Here is a 19,573-nt window from a genome sequence, read left to right on the forward strand (position 1 = left end):
TCGTATGCGCAGTGATTAGCATATTGAGCACATCCATCACACACTGTTAGTGCTCACATGTTACAGGGGAGTTTCGGCGCACGAAGAGTTTCCAGAAAATAAACTGACACGCAGTCTTTCAACAGTCAGCGTTTTCAGTAATAATTGCTTATGTTTGGAAACACATTACCTTGCTATCTCCGCATGTATAATGCAGCATTATTCTAACTAACTAATCAGTATTTAAAATACAGAGATAACGAAGTATGGTCAATGGATAAAAAGTATGGTTAATAGAATTTGCTTTTAAGTACTTAAAGAAAATGATTCAATTAAAATGAAAAGCAACGTGCATGAGCATCGGTTCAACAATCTTTTTTTTCTTAGTTGGTCCATGGACATAACTCAATACATATATAGTGATAACATGAACGGTGACCTCACTGGTCCGAAAATCACAGATGCGTTCAACAGTCATTCTTTGCAAGATCACAACGCCCCCAACGACACTAAGACGAAGACGATACAGTCGGCATTTCCTTGGACAAAATTAAACAGCAACATATGAGCTAATAAAGTATAAATGAGTAATGTTGGGACGTTTTTCTTCTTACTTATTTCAACGACATTGGCGTGCGAATTACTAGAGCAAATTTCTAGGTCATATATAAACATTTGGTACCAAAGCACTGACCTTGACTTTTGGGTTCCATAAAGTTTTCAACAATTTAACCAGAATATGCATCATATGAAAACCTCATCAAATTTAATAGCAAACAATCTTCATATGTTACAAAAGGAATTGATAAGAGTTTTCAGGTATTGCCATTTATAATGATTCAAATGTTTTTTTCGTTACAAATCAATTTTATTCGGCCTTGCCACGTGCATTCCTAAATACAATCCCCCTTTCACCCCCCCCCCCCCCCCCCATAAAGATTGTCCAAGCGAACATTTCATGTCAATATAGTCGAAAAATAAAACATAGTTTACACCAAAAAGCGCCATTTTTTTACTTAACTGTATTGATGGAGGATCCCCTCACCTCACTCGACATGATTATAACCTATCAAGTTCGGGGGCTCCTGGTGCGCCCCTCTTACGTCCAATCCTGGACCCGTCCCTGCTTTTATTATCATCATCGTTCTTTATTATTATTATTTTATTATTATTATTATTATTATTTTATTATTATTAGTATTGTTGTTGTTGTTATTATCTTAATGAAACCTTCTGTATGTGTTATATTAGCATCCAATGATCAGCGCATATAAAGTATGCTTCACATTTCTCTCCCTTGGACTAGAAACCTAAGCCATGATCCGATTAACTAAAGGTACAACGACTTACGACGAGACACACAATACCCCGAGACAAAAAACACAAATTTTACAAATATTAGAATATCGTTATAAATATATATATATATATTAAACGTAGCAATCTGAAAGCCAGCAGTAATTTTGTCTAAATGCTAAAGTAGAAGTCAATATAAACGAAATGTCTCTAGTCATACACAAAACGTTTTTCTTTTTTGTCATATCCGGATATATAAATTAGATAAAAGATAAATGTATAATGTTTAAAGTAGGATTTTAAGTTCAAAGTGTTGATAACTCAAGAAGCAAAATATTGGTCGATGAGGCAAACCATTTTGTATTTGGCAAAACTCCAGCTGAATACATTTTCGACCGATCTAGGTATGATACACCTATCCTGCTAATAACATAAAATATTGAAAATTATACTTCTGTTTTCCACTTTCTCAGCAAAGAAGTGTAGAAGAAAAATGTGCAATAGGTCGAAGACATACATGAGCACATTACAATGTACGATTACATCATAGTATATAAATACTCGTGTATATATCGTCGTATAGTCAATCGTACACAAATCATTAATTAATTAATGAAGTTAATAAATAAATAAATAAAGGGTGTTTGAATATCTTAAATGTTTTGATATATCCAAACCTGACCAAATTGTTTGTGTTACTACTTAAAATACAGAAGAATTTATAAAACAACGATTGAACGACAAGAATAGCAAATTGCATTAGAAAACGATATTTTGTCAAACAATTCCATAGATCATTGATACATTATGACGTTAAAAATTACCCGAGTTCATTTAAGCTATAATGCAAATTCCCAATGTCAACAAAATTCTTATCAAAAGACGTTGCACATTTCGGCTTTAATGTTTGTATTATTTGATCGTCTTATTCAAGACTGTTAACTTTCACAAAGAAAAAGCTTTATCATGATTTGTGTAAAATCAAGATTATGATGTTTAAAACGTTATCAATATACATCAAATAGCGGTTTAGGGTTACAACAAAAACCTCATTCGTGCAATAGGCAAGTATTTTTTGATTACAATAAATAAGTCTTACAGCAGTTTAGACTCAATTAATAAACGTTTTCTGTATTAACGAAATGTTTTCACTTATGATTTTGCCTTTCAATTTGTCATTCTTTCATTTCATTTTTTCTGAAGCATTCAGACAAAGCTTCTGAGGTGCTAAAAAGCATAACATATTTACGTTATTAATTCAAAACAGTAGACCAAGACAATTTTATTATACGAAAATAAACACATTATCATAACAATTGAAACAACTGGAACAAATCCAGGAGTGTTACTATGTCATTATTTCAAGGCACACAAACAGAGACGATTTACATACATAATCAGAAATTTAACCCTAGGGTGACAAAACTTATATAAATTTGACTAGAAATACAACTTAGAAGTTTTCCAATCGTACAGCCATCGTTTAAAACGAATTTGATTAGAATACGCATCATACAAAATTAACTCTTTTTTAATTTATGTAAGTACACCATAAACATTTACATTTGCAATAATATATATATGAGTTCTGTCCAGATATCAGCTTACACAGTATTTGTCGTCGATCATTTATTTGTGTAAAATAGTTTTAAATTTATAACGTTACATTGGAATAATTATAATTGTTTGTTTCATGTTCCTGCCTCAAATAAGACAACTATTCTTAAAAAAGTGTGATCCATTGGCATTTCTAGATCCGAAAATGGCTTATTATGGTACCCAAGTGGTGGTCACATTGTGAAAACCTGTCAAAAGTAATAAAAAAGTCAATCAAGTGCCATAATTTATATTTAACTTAGAGTTATGTAACCTATTTCTGTGTGGGCTACTGTGTAAAATATGAAGGTCATTGACTGAGCAGTATTTGAGATCCAAGTTAAAACCTTAAATTGCCCCCAAAACCCCAATCCTTTTAAGTCGATCAAGGGCCATAATTTGTATTCAGGATAATATGGAGTAATAGTGTGATAGCCGTTAACCACTGTGTGAAGTATGTAGTTAATTGAGTGAAAATCCCAACTTGATCTTAAACTTTAAACGAACGCAATGTGTTCTTAAACTTTAACGTAAGTTCCTAAGTCATTCATAGGCCATGTTTTGTATTAATGATGAAATTGTGTCATGTAATCTAATTAGATGGTCGTCCATAATTGTGTGAAGTATTAAGTCAATTGAATGAATGGTATAGAACTTTTTAGTTAAAATCCCAACTTTCAACCCTAAACTTTAACCTAACACAATGTGCCCTAAAACTTTGACCCAAGTTCGTCAGTCGATCAAGGGCCTAAATTTGTATAAAGGATAATATGGAGTTATGTAACCTCATTGTGTTATGATCCTGGACATATATGCGTTAAATATTAAGTGAACTGACTGATGGGTATGGAGTTTTAAGTGAAAACGCCAACTTGCTATAAAACTTGAACCGAACGCCGACGCAGACGCAGACGCCGGGGCGAGTAGTATAGCCTCATACCTCATTCTCTGAATAGTCGAGCTAAAAATGATATGACTCTAACATCAAATTAGAAACCGTTCATTCATATACTCAATGTTTTTTCCTGCCTATTTGGGTTTAATGTGTAAAATTAAATTACTGTTATAGTATATCTAATATGATCTTAAATTGTTAATATACATTATAGGATGAAAAAAGATGTTATATCTAAACACATTGACTTTTTAAACTTGTGTGAATAAGTAAAAACTTATGAGTAGCGTTTAACATTAGCTAAATTAGCTTCTCCGAAAGAAAATCTCGATTACAGTATTTCAAAAGTGACATTTGAGAGCACACAATAAATAACGACAATACATAACTCTTTACATACACAATAACAATTTATGTTACGCCAAACTGATTTTCAATAAAAGTAAAGGTGCTCAATTAAATCATTAAAAGAGGCACAACTTTATCAAACTCGCTAACAAACTCGCTAACATATAAAGCGGTGTTTTTGATAGTTTCAATTAATTATATTTCAATGCCTAAATCAATCAAAACAACACAAGTTCGTGTAATATTAAACGAAGTATCATAAATTTACAATCAATTTTCCAACATCACTACAATGAAGTCGATGAATATTTGAACCTCCCGCCATTCAAACTATCTTTAACACCAGTAAATTATACCCGTGCTGTTATCAATGATCCGTACATAAACAGGATAAAACACCAATATATATTGTTTAGATCGCAAAGCAAAACTTACAGCCACTGTCATGCAGACGAAACAATCCGTTAAAACAATAAATGAAAGCTGGATTCACAAACTTAAATTTATTTTTCTAATTGATAATTTAATTAGCATTAAGACGCTAACAATGATCACAACGTGTCTTTTGCCACTTAGCATTGTAACCGTTTACAAATGATCAGTTGATACACAGCAGACACAATAGCAAGCACCGACAATGAATATTCATTTGGGGGCACTGGTAACGCATATGTAAAATTCTTCTATAGCAGACGATCGCTTTACTCGAGTTGATGGACAGCATTGAGATGATTTGAACAAAAGGTCAAACATACCAATAAACCTCGATTTGAAAAGATCATCACTCCAGGTGAAAATTTATTGATTTAGTACACTAAATAAGATAGACTGTTAATACATTATAAGTTAAGTACAATGTATGGTAGCATTTATACAAAGGACACTGCCGGTTTTGACTTAAATAACGTATCTACTGATCTAATTGATTAATTCTTAATGAATGATTTGCTGTCATATGAACACTGGTTTAAAACGCATAATGTGTATTTTTAGTCCGCCCAGGAAGAGCAAATTGGATAAACAGAGAAAACTAAATCGATTATTTTTAAGAGCAGTATTGTTGACTGCTTCAGGATTTTTCCATCAGAAGTTGTGATCAATATTAATTGTCCCATGCTACAAAATAGAACCACACATTGTAATGAATGCCAAGAAAGATCGCTTTTCATCGGGTATTAATTGCTTTAGGAGTTGATTAGCCCGTCTGCTTTCTTGAACGTTACTTGATGCGACGATCTCTCCTTGCTTAACTTAAATGGCAGAGGTTCCATGAAAAAAAAAATGGTATTTTGATGCGATGAATTCAACCGAAACCGTTACAATGCTATTAATGGTCTCAACTATATTCCCATTCATAAACAACATTTCACGAAATGTACATATAAATAGTTCATTTTAACAGCATGTTTCTCTCAGAGCATGCCAAAGCAATCCAGTATTATACTATTTTGCTTAATTCGTGTTCACGTTAAATTCGTGGTCACTTTGATTGTGTAGCCTTTTATTGCTTTTTAATGTATGAACTGTTTTGTGCTGCATGTCTGTTATACATATATACACCATGATTATTGACCAATGGAACTTCAAATGTTTGTTTTTTACATTTGTATAAGGACTTCAAGATCATGGGCACATAACCCATTTTACGTTCATGGCGCTGAAGAGTACTCTCCCTTGAATGAATAGGATTTGCTACGCTTGGCCGCACCGCTCAAATACCCATCGTGTTTCTAGTTCAAACGAGACATATTGTTTATTGTATGTGTTCGGGCCTCAAGAGTATATACATTGTGACGCTGTGTATCTCTCGTTGTGTGTCTGTAAGCCTCTAAGCGGGGTCATCGTTACTTTGTTGGATACTGGACTAGCCTGTCCCTTAGTTCCATATTGTTCATGAAAATGATTTAAATGAAACCTTAAAAAGGGTACGAAGATTATTTAAAAGTTATACGTTTTGCAACATCAAAGTAATCTATCGGTCCCGCATTCTATACGTACTTTAAACACATATTTTTTTCAATTTATTTATATACTGTATTTCATTCAAATAGAACTATGTATTTCATTCAAATAGACCCAGGTGCCCCGATCTCCTTTAGATGGAGCTACACTCACAAGAATAATTTATATAAGAGGACAAGAATGGCCCTATATCACACACACGCACGCACGACGCACGCACGCACGCACGGCACGCACGCACGCACGCACGCACACACACACACACACACACATGCGTACCAGAGTTTATTTAGTATGGTGGCATATTACTGCCATAAGATAACCTGATAGCGTTCGCGAATTGTTTCGTGTTAACCTCATAATTTTCGCGATAATTATCTAGCTATCTAGTTAATATTCGCGATATTTTTTGGTAAGATAAATATCATAAGACTAACGTTAACAGGTTATCTTACGGCAGTTATATACCACCATAATCTAGTATCCAGAACAATGGCTATAAAGATATAACTTAAAACCCGTCATGCTACGAGATTGGTTTATAGGTTTTTAAAGACTAACAATTTATCAGATGCATGATGATTTACAATAAAAATGTGGTAGCAGCCACTGTGTCAACGAGGATTTTGTAATATTTGACCTAATGACCTATTTTTAGAATATTTTTCGAACATTGGACATCATTACTTTTAACTCGAACTGACCAACAATCGAGGTTGACGTAGATTCGTACAAACATGACAATCGTTGTCGACGCACAACGGTCGGATAACGGACAAAACTATTTCACAATAGCTCACAACACGCGCTTTTAGAACTTATTTGAATTACTTCGGAGGAGAACCATACGCGTATACTAATTAATACATAATGTTTCTAGTTTCGTACGAAATATGTTCGAATATTACCAACTTTATGTGGGGTTACCAGCCATTACAACTTCAAACTGGGACAAAGGATATCTGAGCGTAATGATGGAACGACAGGAATAATAGTGTACTTGCAAAATGGTTAAGTTCTTAACACTGGTATTTCGATAGAAATTAGTTATTTTTCCATAACCCAATCCCACAAATATCTAGGTTTTCATATTAATTCGAATTTTTTTCATATTTACTTGGCAACGTATTTTTGTACATGCTTTAAAGCATAGAATATTCCACCAATCATAAAGCTCTAAATTTTTTGACATCATTCGAAAGCATATTCTATATGTTAATATATCCACATATATATATATGATATACGAGTGAAATAATAACTGAGCCATTCCTCATGACTTTTTATATTAGGTAAACAAAAAAACTACTTGTTTACAATCCCTAAAAGTAATCGCCCTTGGAGCAAATAACTCAATCCCAACTCCTTGGCAACGCCTGGATACCGGTTGTTAGGCAACTGAAATTGATTCGTTGGACCTCCCCGTCAACGGCACACTCTAGTTCATCTAAACCATCATTACAGATTCCAATAACAACATCCTCTTGGGACGGTTCTGACTTCGGCGGAAGTTTACCGGTCTTGGCGATTTTTTGTTGTGCCATTCGCTACTCGCTTCAGTTAAGGTTCAAAGGATCGCATCCAAGTTTCATCAATAGCTTCAATTCTTTGCAGCAATTCATCGCCTTCTTCATCGAACCTTTGTAGGAGTGACCGAGCGATATTCACACGTTGGTGTTTTTCCGTTTCTAAGAGAATGTTGGGTACCCAGCGACCGGTGATTTTCTTCATTTGCAAACGTTCAGTCAGAATGTGATATGCCGACCCGTGATTTAACTCATGAGCTATCTCATCGCATAATCATCGTCTATCAGTGTTACACAGTTTTGCTAGATTTTCAACATTTTCATTATTCGTCGCAGGCAAAGTCCTTCCGCACAGGTGCTTGTTGCTAACAATCTTTCGAGCAATATTAAATTATCGCACTCATCGCTTATATCCGGGTAGAGACTCTGAGGCAACTTCCTCAAGAGCTTTTAGAATTTCAGATGCATTTTTCCTCGTCTAGCAATTTGTTCAGCGTGAACGTTTCCTCCGCCATGGCGTTAGGAAAAGAGACGTCACGTAACTCTATGCGAGTTTTTCCCGCGCAAAATATGCACCACAAAATATTGGTCAACAATCGTTTTAAATATTTTTACCGTGAATTAAATAATGAAAAAAATCATGAGCTAGGGCTCAGTTATTTTTTTACTAACCCTCATATATATATATATATATATATATATATATATATATATATATATATATACCAACATACCAGAATGATATAAAGTTAAAAGTGGGTGGCATATTCTAGCTAAAAACATGTGCATAAAAACGTTGCCGAGTTAAGCATGCACACGTCAAAAACGTAGCTGTTAAAGAGCGTATATAAATGGTCCGGGTTTGTTAAATTGCGAAAATCGCAATCAAAACAACGTGGCGAACTAAAACTACATCAAATGTATATCAATACTAAAATTAGTTTACTGTTGCAATGTTCATTTCAGTGATTAAACACCAGGCCCCAATTTCTCGAAACTTCTTAAGTCCATTATAACAGGATTAAGCTAATCTCACTATTTTTATTGTTCTATAAAATGTGTTATATTCACTTCTTCAAGATTTTTTAGAAATTATGTAGGAATTATCTGTATGATTATCAGAACAAACCATTTTTCATTTATCAAAATCCATTTTCAGTATGTATTTTGGCTAATTGAAATAAGCGACTTAAGCCTGTTAAGCTTAAGAAGTTTCGAGAAATTGGGCCCAGTCGCTTAAAAGCCGTGCGCAAGAAACACAAATATAAACATGAAATAAAACACCAATGTTAAGCGATTAAATGAGTCATTCTGTCTCAGTTGAGGTCTATTCTTATATCTTGATCAATGACAAATATCATTACCATTTTACTTACAAAAAGAGTTTGGCCTACATTAAGCCTCCGTAAATGGAGTCTGATGATTTACGAGTGTCCTTGCCATACGGAGACATCCCTTCTAGCACGTAATCAATATTGGCAAATAATATATAGCGCCCCGAAAGCTATATCAGATTTTGATTGTGCTCGAATAATTTTATCTAGCTCCTGCTACGAGTCATTCACTCGAGTTAAACGTTTTCATTAAGCTTATTACCGAGAAAACCGAGAAAGCGACATCCATTTGTGGACTATTTTACAGCTTAAATGTATTTCTGTCATAGCTACAATACGCAGAATTTCAAATGTTATATTTTGGATCCTTTTATTGGAGATTATTTCACTATTAAAGATAGTGACCAAAACTAAATAAAGAAATAAGTTGCCACGAACTTGTCAAAATAAAAGTTCTCCCACGACAGTCAATAAAAGTATTTTCTCCCACAAATCGTATTCAACTTCGTTTAAGGCGTAATAATTCTTCTGTGCATTTCCCTACGACAATAGAATGTTCTTCATCTAATTAAGGGCATATCTGATATAGAAACATAGTATGACGCGATTTATGGAGAAATGTCAATATTTAGGAGTGACAAAACTCATAATAGAAATGAACCCAGGAACTGTTTCGCAGACAGCCAGAACAGAGCACATAATGAAATTGATTAAATTGCGAGATACTGTATCAACACTGGCTGGAAGTATTGTGTTTCTGTGATCACTATGTATTTGCTCGTTTCAAGCGTTTCCTAGAAGCCCATGCAAAATCGCGGCTAATGTCAGACTAATAGATCTTTAGACGAATGCTATAATACAGTGAAAAATACAGGGACAAGCCCAGTAGTCGAAAATTCAAGAATAATTCCGGTTTATGGGCACAAGGCAAAAACCAAAACGACTTGATGTTTGGTTGATTCTTTCGGTCCCTTTCCAAAAGCAAAAATGTTGATTTTAGCATATTTGGTAGAGACCACCCTATCATTTGTTGAACAGTTCCACTCTGGTCTCACATAATGTGTTAAGAGATTTTTTATATTGTTTTTGATACATTTAACACCAACAAAATGAAGCGTATTAAAATAACTGAAAATAAGCCTGAGTCGTCAAATTGTACTTGTTGGACGCCTACATCAAAATTGTTCGTGTGATGTGTCGGCATCATGTTTGTTGAAGGTCTGGTATTGGTATTTAAAATGTTGTGTTTTCCTAGAAGCAGTGTCTGGGTGTCAAATTGTGCTACCAGGTTTGTTTCTGCAGTGTCATTGTGGTGATATTCATCATTTTCAATTTCAAAATCTGATACTAGCAGAAGTATGCAACGTCATCTTTGAGTGATGCGCCGCTGGACCCATGGTCAAGTGTGTCTCCTTTTCAACATGTCTAATATTGCCGTGAATTAAGACCTTGATAATGGAATCATTCACTACGATGAAAGCGCAGCCTGGATTTTTTTGTGATATATGTTATGGTAGTTGCAATGTTAAATTTTCAATTTCATGTATTATGTTATTGTCGTACAATGACTTAAATATTTAGATTTATGACGTTCTGTCAATTGCATTACAACTAACTGGATTATTATGTGTATACCAATTTCAATCAGGTCCGGTCCGAATATCGTTTTTAAAATGCAACGGTTCCCTTTGCAACGATGTTCTCTTGCGGTAGCGTTTCTCTCTTCTTCTTCTTTTTTATTAATTATCTATTGTTATATCCATTGGATAGTAAAGTTTATCAATGTATAACGTATTGGCTAGTATAATTGGTTTTAATTATAAATTAATCAAGTTTAATAATTTTAAAATATATATGCTACTTTACTTTTTGATCACTCAATTTATATGTTTTGCTCTAATATGAAAGTTCTTGAGATACAAAACCACCTATTTGCACAATAAATTGTACTATTGTTGTCTGTTTAAACTCATATATTCAAAATTGATTGTGAATCAAGTTATTACAACATTATATTAATCAGTCTCGTTAGCACGATGTTACATCAGAATATGGTCTTGTATTTTTGTTGTTGTTATAAATTGTATCATTTTTTCATTGGACACTGTAAGTAATTATTGGTCTTAATAAAACTATATGTAAGAAAATGTAAGTAATTTTAAATAATGTAGCTAGGTTACTTTTTGAAAGTTCTTGGTTGCGGAGATACAAATGCTTATAAATGGTGTTGTTGATGTTAAGGGAGTCATCTATGGGTGTGTAGCTTTCGATTATCTTTGGAATATATGAAAAATTAACAAATGGACAGTACAACTGCATTAGAAATAGAAATGGAAACGATGTGGCCTCAATGACGTCAAATGATGTCATCTAAATAGTATTTGATGCCTTTTTTGACGGGATCGGGTTGAATAACTTCCTTTCACATACAATCAAACTTATTTGAAAGGATATGTTTTAATACATGTACATGTGGTTCCTTCTTAAAATTCATGTTTTTATTATTCCAAAATATTATTAGTACTAAAAATTTGGTTGTATTGTTTTTTCTTTATATATGAGAAAAAAGTGAGTATTAATATTTTAGAATAAAAAAAAATGAAAATGAATATTTGTCTTCTTTGGGTTTTTTTAAAAATATTATTCATGTTGAAGTCATATTCTCAGGTAAACTTAATAAGGACTCCCTCCTAATAGAGACAATAAATATTTTTCGATTACGCGTAAATGTGCACTGCTCTTTGTACGCTACGTCATCAAAGTATGTGTATATTGTATAAGTTTATAATGACAATACAAGGATAATGATTGACATGAGTATCAAAGAACCATTCAAATGCAAGTTTAAGGAGAGTTCGCAATCGACTATAAACTCAACTGCAACGTTTACATGTACATGTTGTTGAACTATTAATATTGTTAAAACTTACAGTAAAAACCATCTGGCGGCACATTATGCTCCAACAATATGCCCTGTGTTCTTGGACCATTGTAATTGATGGGTCTTCAGACATACAACTTTATTTTGATTATGAGGAAACGTGGACACAATCTCGGTCAAAGTAGGAAATGTTATTACCTGCCGCTTTCTGAGAAAACTTTTCCCTGTTTGATGCACAAACTGCCAACAACCTGTACCCAAGATCTAAATCAAACCCTGGCTGAGCTGCAACACGACTCACGACCTGAAACATAAAAGAAATTCATCGTCAAGTCTTTTTAAACAACATCGCATAGTTGTTTCTTTGTAAACCTATCTCATATAGCACATGCAGACCTAGGATCACCCTTCTCCAGCATTCTTGTCGTTAGCGATCTCGTATGTTGTCCTCGAGATTCTCGGCAGGGTCAACAATACTCTGTTTTCCCATTAATTGGACAATTATTGTCCACAGTGAATAAATCTCATCCTGTTCTGACAGATATTGATTCGAATCAAAGCCTTACAAAACTCAATTACCACTTCAGCCTGCCTTTAACGGATTTTCAGAATTACCATATTAATTCGCAAGAACCTTACTAGTACCTCTTAATTTGATATTAATTTGACCTAGATCAACATCAAACCTATGTTGTTGTTTTTGTGTTGTTGTTTTTGTGTTTTGTTTTGTTTTTAAATTATATTAATTGATATCCATGACAGTGTTAAACATGAATCAAAATTTCCTTTTCAGTATTTCTTAGCAAAAGGCGAAGAATAATGCAACTAAAATGTTTACAACGTATGTTCTTCTTCATTTCTGAGAAATTTGTTATTGCGAATCTGTAAAACGTGGGGGCATATTTATTGCATTAAATCAACCTGTGACATTTATTGTCTCTTCCACTTGTACAGAATGGCATTTCAATACATTTTGTGTCGCGAGTCCCATTAAGCGCTATCGGTCTTTTTCATCCACAGATATTATGTGTTGATGCATTCTGGTCCACTGCTGTTGAATTAAGGAAGTATGTGAATATATACTAGTTTGCTGACATATCTACATTCAAGAATAAGTAAACTTTGGCAGTTACATAGAATTGAATGAGCACAAGAAATGATTTACTGCAACCTGCCTTGCCTCAGAGTTTTTAAACATTGTGTTTCGATCTCTTTTGTATCAGTGTTTTATCTTCGGAAAGGACATCAATCACCACATAAAAGTTACTATCAAAAGGAAAACCTCAAATTCACCACCGATACTAAAAGAACGTATATTTCATCATAACGGCTAAATATCTCATATTTGAGAAAAGGATTAGAACGTTTAATCAGAGAAATATGAATGCCAATGTTTATGCGAGAATCCTGGAAGTCGTAACCTCTCAATGACCAGTCAATCAACTTATGACCATCTTCATATTTTTCTCATTAATGACTCTGCTGGAACCTTTAGAAAATAAGAAGTATATTTTCCTCCGGAACATTTACGTCATAAGAGTGGTCGTACTTTATGGCTTAAAGCTGCACTCTCACAGATCGAAGGTTTTGACGATTTTTTTTTGTCTTGAAACAAGCCAATTTTTGTGAAAATCCATGGAAACCAGTTATTTAAGACTGCTTACAAAAATATTTCGCAGATTTAATATTTATGTTCAAAAATTAATGTTTATGCATTTTGCTTAAACCGTTGTTTAAAGCTGCACTCTCACAGATTTACCGTTTTTACAACTTTTTTATTTTTTGTCTTGGAAAGAGCATTTTTTTCGTGAATATCTGCAAACCTATGATAAAAGAATGCTGACAATAGATCAGAACGCAGATTTGCATAATTCCGTTCAAAAATCAATGTTTTATGGCTTAAACCGTTACTAACGGTTTAAGAAAAATGCATAAAACATTATTTTTTGAACTTAAATATAAAAATCTGCGATCTAAATTTTTGTCAGCAGTCTTATATCACTGGTTTCCATGGATTTTCGCAAAAATTGGCTAGTTCCAAGACAAAAATAAAAAAAATCGTCAAAACCTTCGATCTGTGAGAGTGCAGCTTTAAGCCATAAAAAATATTTTTTTCGAACAGATATATGAAAATCTGCGATCTGATTTTTTAGTCAGCAATCTTTTATCATTTGTTTGCAGAAATTTACGCAAAAGTTTGCTCTTTTTAAGACAAAAAATAAAAAAGTTGTAAAAATGGTATATATGTGGGAGTGCAGCTTTAAAGAACTCTTACAATTACAAGAAATAGTTGAATTATCTTGAGAATTTTCGGTTTCTTATCATAGATAAAATGCAGCTAAATATCTATTTGTTCGTAAAACTGCAACTGCTTTACCTATTCGTTTAAAAAAAAGATCAATGACCCGAAAAATCATATCATACACAGTTTTTATACTCATTGACGTACACTAAAGAACTCCTATCTGATTTACAAGGATTTAAACAATGTAAACAAAGTAGATCGGTCAGCTTTTATAAAATCATTGTGATGTTGAAGTTTTATTGAAGGAAGTGTTTAAAATAATTCGTTTAACTTGTCATTTAAAACTGAATCACGTTCGCTTGAAAATGCATTGATTTATCACATTTACATAAAATTCAATATCAATATACATTAAGCAAGTTTCGACAATAAGAAAACACTGAAAACCGTACTTTGTTATAAATTATCGGAGCAGTAAAATTTTGTCATAAGTTGCTATCATCATTTTATGAAGTCCAATCTACAATACAATATGCTTATTGTGGTATATCAAGCTATCAATTACATCTTATTTTTGCAATAAGCTTTTTGCGTGTTCCAAATGTAATTCTAAATCTGTACCATCGCAATAACGATCCACGCCCTGAATGAAATTGTATAAAAATATTTGGTCGTCCAGAGTTTCTATTTGAACAAAACGTGGGCCTAGATTTCAATATGATACAATTCAATAGACTTAGGATAATACTGTCAATGGTAAACTTCACTAACTGACTGATCTTTGCAAATATTAGCGAATTATTGTGAAACCTCAAGTCAATAAGTATTTCTCTCCCTTTCATTATAATAGATACAGTCTCCCTTGTACGCATATCAAAACATGAATGATGAAACCTTTTTTTAATGATTTTGTAATAAACCGCTTATGAAATAAGCATTCTTAGAAAGCTGAATCGCATCAAATTTGTTGATAGTTTTTGTTTATGATATGATTTAAATGGATATCGTTATTAATTTTTGAGTTTGAATCATGGATCGGAAGTTTGGGGTTAATTCATTTGTAATATAGTCCTTATGGACTAAATATAAATATTGGAGCAGAATGTCCACAGCCAGCATCAGATTGTGGAATGATTTGGGTAAGCTTGTTTAAATATGGGAACACACATAATTATGATATAAATATGTTTTGGTGCCGGTTATAAGACCAAAAAAAAACAAAAACGGAGGGTCTCATCTGTTACAAATTGATTCGTTAAAATTCAATAATACAATGAAAACTATAGACATGGTCTAGAACTCCGGGTAAAAATAATTTCATTACACGGGTTTCTCTAAAAGAGCTGTCACTAAAGCAAACGTGTTTATTGGCGGTCGTAAAAAATGTCGCCATATACTTCGGGTAGTCATCCTATTATATATTTTTTTCGGGATCATGATTCGTTAAAAAAAAATACCGCTAAAATCAATGCCAGGTGTTGTTGAAAGTGTTATACATTCAACTGCAGTCGGTGAATGATCTCAATAAAATGGTTTCAAACGTTGATAGCTCTCTTCCAGGACATGTTAATTCCCAGTGTGGGGAAAAAAGTTGTCACGTGACACACAAATGTTAACGTACAAACACGAAGTAGGGCAAAAAAAGAACAACTCAGGTAAGTTATTAGCATAATTCCACATTCTTTACTCGCTCCTAAGTTTGAAACCTAGCCTTCCGACTGCACCAATTCATAAGCTTTCCGAAAATGTGTATATTGTCTTCCAGAACGTTTTACTTTTTGAAAACATTCAAACAATATTTGCCAACGTACATATATTTGACAAATTTGATATGAAAACTCAAAAATTTAATAGAATAGTTAAAATAAGAAATAAAAGGTATTTTGTCTTAACATTAAGACACTCGCGACAAAGTAATATACTTATGTTTTTAACTAAATAACAAATAGTGTAACATCTTATTTTCTCTAGTTCTTTAAAAAGCAATGTATACGTTAATATCTTTGGAATATACCAAATATACCCATGTTTAATGAACTTTTTACAAATACCAAATGGGGAGGAAATGATCGAACGACAATGACCGATACTTACATACAATAATCGACTGTTTTATATTGGGGTCGAATACTTACGGTAAGACAAGCTATGAGAATGTTTTCAAACTGTCCCTGAAAGGCTCTGACATCGGAACACCACTCGAGCAGTTCCCGTGCTGCATTCTGGAACCCCCCTGGAGTTTGAAGTTGCTGAAACAACAATTTCCTTGAAATAATACAATGTCCTTCCCTTAACACAATGAGTACTTATTTCAGAATGTTCAATCAGCAAAAGATTGTTTCAACTGTTTTGGGCTGAAATCATTAGAAATGTATTGGATTAATCGGTAATGTAAATGAATCAATTAATACGCTTTAAAACGACAAAATTCACGTCGGATTGACTACTCATATTTTGTATAATCAGATACAACATAATCACATAAACACCGATTTCTGAATAAATCTGTTTCCTTTAAAACACTCAGCACAGCATGTGTCCTGGATTATTGCTGCAACAATTTTAACATGTGTATTTCATCTGAACATGCAATTATAAATTGCAAAGAAACTTAACAAAACACTTTACCAACTTCATCGTTTCCTAGATCTGAGATGTAGATCAGACCCATTTTGCATTTTTCCAGATTTTATATCCTTTCACCAACTCGTAAAACAAATGATATTCCAGGAAACTGTAGAAAAGAAACTTAATGAGTCATTTTATGCTACAAATATTTTTAAATGCCATGCCACCACGGAAGGAGGTCCATCTTTTGTTAAAGCTGTGTAAAATTAGTATTTTATCAACGCAATAAGTTATGCAACAACAAATTCAAACAAAAACAAACGATACTCTACCCAATTAAGCATTTTGCTGGGAGTGAAAAAATGTGCGTCAACCCTATTGGTATGACATAAATTTTACAGTGACACTTACCTTCGAATTTTGTTATCGTTTTAACACGTGTTTCGTGTTTTACTTTAACAGTCAATATTCTTAATCAATAATTTAATGAAAAAAATGAAATAGAAGTAAACAAAATTCCTAAACGCACATGTAACATAGCACTATGTATTTTATATTAAACTTTTAAAAATTCCAAGCTGTAATATTTTTTTTATCCCTAATGTGGACCAAATTTAAGGATCAGCTTTATGAATAAAATACTGGTATTATCAAATATAAGTAGTTCGATAAAATGTGTATTCACCTTTTCCAGAAAACTGTTCATGCAGGTCAACGCACGTTTTTCTCAGCTGACAAGAATAAGGAAAATAATTCGAGAAATGCTGTAACCATGGTATTTGGACGACCCAAGAATGCGTATACGTTCAGTGTCATTGTGAAAAGGGTAGCCATACTTTACATCTTAACCTGAAGATTTATTTCTCATAAGGTATAGATAAAAATAGCGATATTTTGGCGCCATTTTAACCGGATAAATTTTGGCCACGTAGCTGGTAATTAAAAACCATGTGTAAAGGCTAATATGTTTTATATGTACACACTTCATATGTTGTTGTTTTTTGTTTGATCATTAAAATGAGTTAAATATGAATATGCATTAAAAATAAAAAATGTGCGGCTTCAACCCCAAACTATGTTAACGATATTATTTCCGAAAACGTGAAAAGTTTAACAGTGCCAAGAAACAGAATGTTAAAATGATTAAACTTATATAGTTATCGCATGTGTTGAAGTCTCCAAGGTGAACATGGAATAACAATTATTGCAAGGTGTTGAAATCACAAGCTTCAAGCTTAATGTAGCAATAACCTCAGCAAAATCTTTCACATTGTATCTTTATGACTCTTAATTAGTCTCTGGAAAGTACATACATCCAACAAAGTAAATCAACACCCTTCTGATGAGAGGACCAGCTATGATGATCTGCATACTCTACTCGCCCATTTCGTCTGCAAATCTCTATTATTGTTAGTGAATTTCAGCCTTTATGGTGCACAATAGCGACAAAACATTTCTTATATATTTTTCATTATTTATTTTGCTCATCAAAGATATGATAAAGGTGATACATATAATGTTTTATCAGAAACTCTTCAAGAGCAAGGAGACACCCTTAAACCCAGTTATAACTTGTATCATTAAATTTGGATGTATTTATCTTTCGATGATATTCTCGAAAAAAAAAAGATATTCCACTTAAACAAATAGTTTGTTCTTTTTTACAAATAATGTTTTCCTCAAACACTTCTATTTACAAATCAGTCCTCATACAAATGATAATTAACAGGTCTGTGAACACATGGTATGCTGACTGTACCTGTCTAATACAATGTAGTCTGTCATTGGTCTGTTTGATGTGTTTGTCCATATCAGTCATGGCTGACACATGGTGGGTGGGGCAGGGACCCGGGCCGCTCCCCCAACATCACAAACAAACATGTGTCACCAGGCCAACTGAAAAATACAGGACATGATTTATGATTCAGATGCTAGTAACATTAAAATATAAATGAAGAAATATTAAGTTGGGCACTCCAGGCATCTTAAAAGGAAACATAACCAAATTGACATAAAATTACAAGTTTGTAATCATTCCAACATATTTAAACGCAAACTGAGTACACAATTAGTCTCTATTTTAACACAAACATAAATTAGTTCGTAAAAACACTTCAAATTTTGAGTTAAATAATGCTTAAAAATCACATCTGACAATTGTTGTATTTAACCCCAATGATAAATCATCGGAATGCAAGAGGATCCCGGTGTGATACATATGTTATAATGCTGGTTTTACAACCTGTCATTATATCATAATACTTCTGTATCTTAGCAATTCACATAAATCAGATGAGGTCTTAACATGTAAACACACTGATTTTCAGCTAGGTCGCCTTGTTATCTTATAATTTCTTCAAAAGGATGAAAATTGATTTCCTTAACTGTGACCCCCTACCCCCAGATATTTTATTCAGAGGGTTACTCAAAGAATTTATCAAAATTCATGCAACCGACTTAAAGATAAATATCAAAAAACGAAGATTAGGATTCAACAATCTCTAAACATGGTATACAGTTTTGCATAGGAGTTAGTGGGTGGCAAAAAATGGGCAGTGACGTCTTTATAAACTGAGGAAGCTCAGCAAATAAGTCTTCATGGTGTTAGTGCAAGCATTACTGTCTTTCAAATGTCATTTATCTTAAAATATTCCAGTTAAACAATAAACTAACAATCCCTTCTCTGCAGTTGTTTTGGTGTTAAATTTGTTTGCCCTGTGGAGAAATGAAAGTCGAAGAACAACAATAAGATTCATTTTCTCCTTGCAACCAACAAAATGTCAATCATTTACATTAGCATGTCTTAACAATAAAACAAGTAATCATTTAAAACTACTATGTGCAGAATAAGTCATACACGAAATTAACATGAATCATACCTTACCTAACACAGTACATCAAATAGTTTGCTAAATGAACAATTAACTCATTCAGAAAGAATGT

General features: G+C 33.1%; 1 protein-coding gene across 1 annotated transcript in view; it reads right to left on the reverse strand.

Annotated features, from left to right (window-relative positions):
• LOC128207979 (zinc finger MIZ domain-containing protein 1-like) overlaps positions 1-19,573 on the reverse strand; it is a 103,497-nt gene that overhangs the window by 48,624 nt on the left and 35,300 nt on the right. Inside the window, 3 exon segments of the mRNA XM_052911225.1 lie at positions 12,016-12,121; positions 16,198-16,311; positions 18,390-18,526. Of these exon segments, the coding sequence (XP_052767185.1) occupies positions 12,016-12,121; positions 16,198-16,311; positions 18,390-18,449 (280 nt within the window). The 5' untranslated portion in view covers positions 18,450-18,526.

The sequence above is a fragment of the Mya arenaria genome, chromosome 2 (genome assembly GCF_026914265.1).
Source record: "Mya arenaria isolate MELC-2E11 chromosome 2, ASM2691426v1".
NCBI classification, from domain to species: domain Eukaryota; kingdom Metazoa; phylum Mollusca; class Bivalvia; order Myida; family Myidae; genus Mya; species Mya arenaria.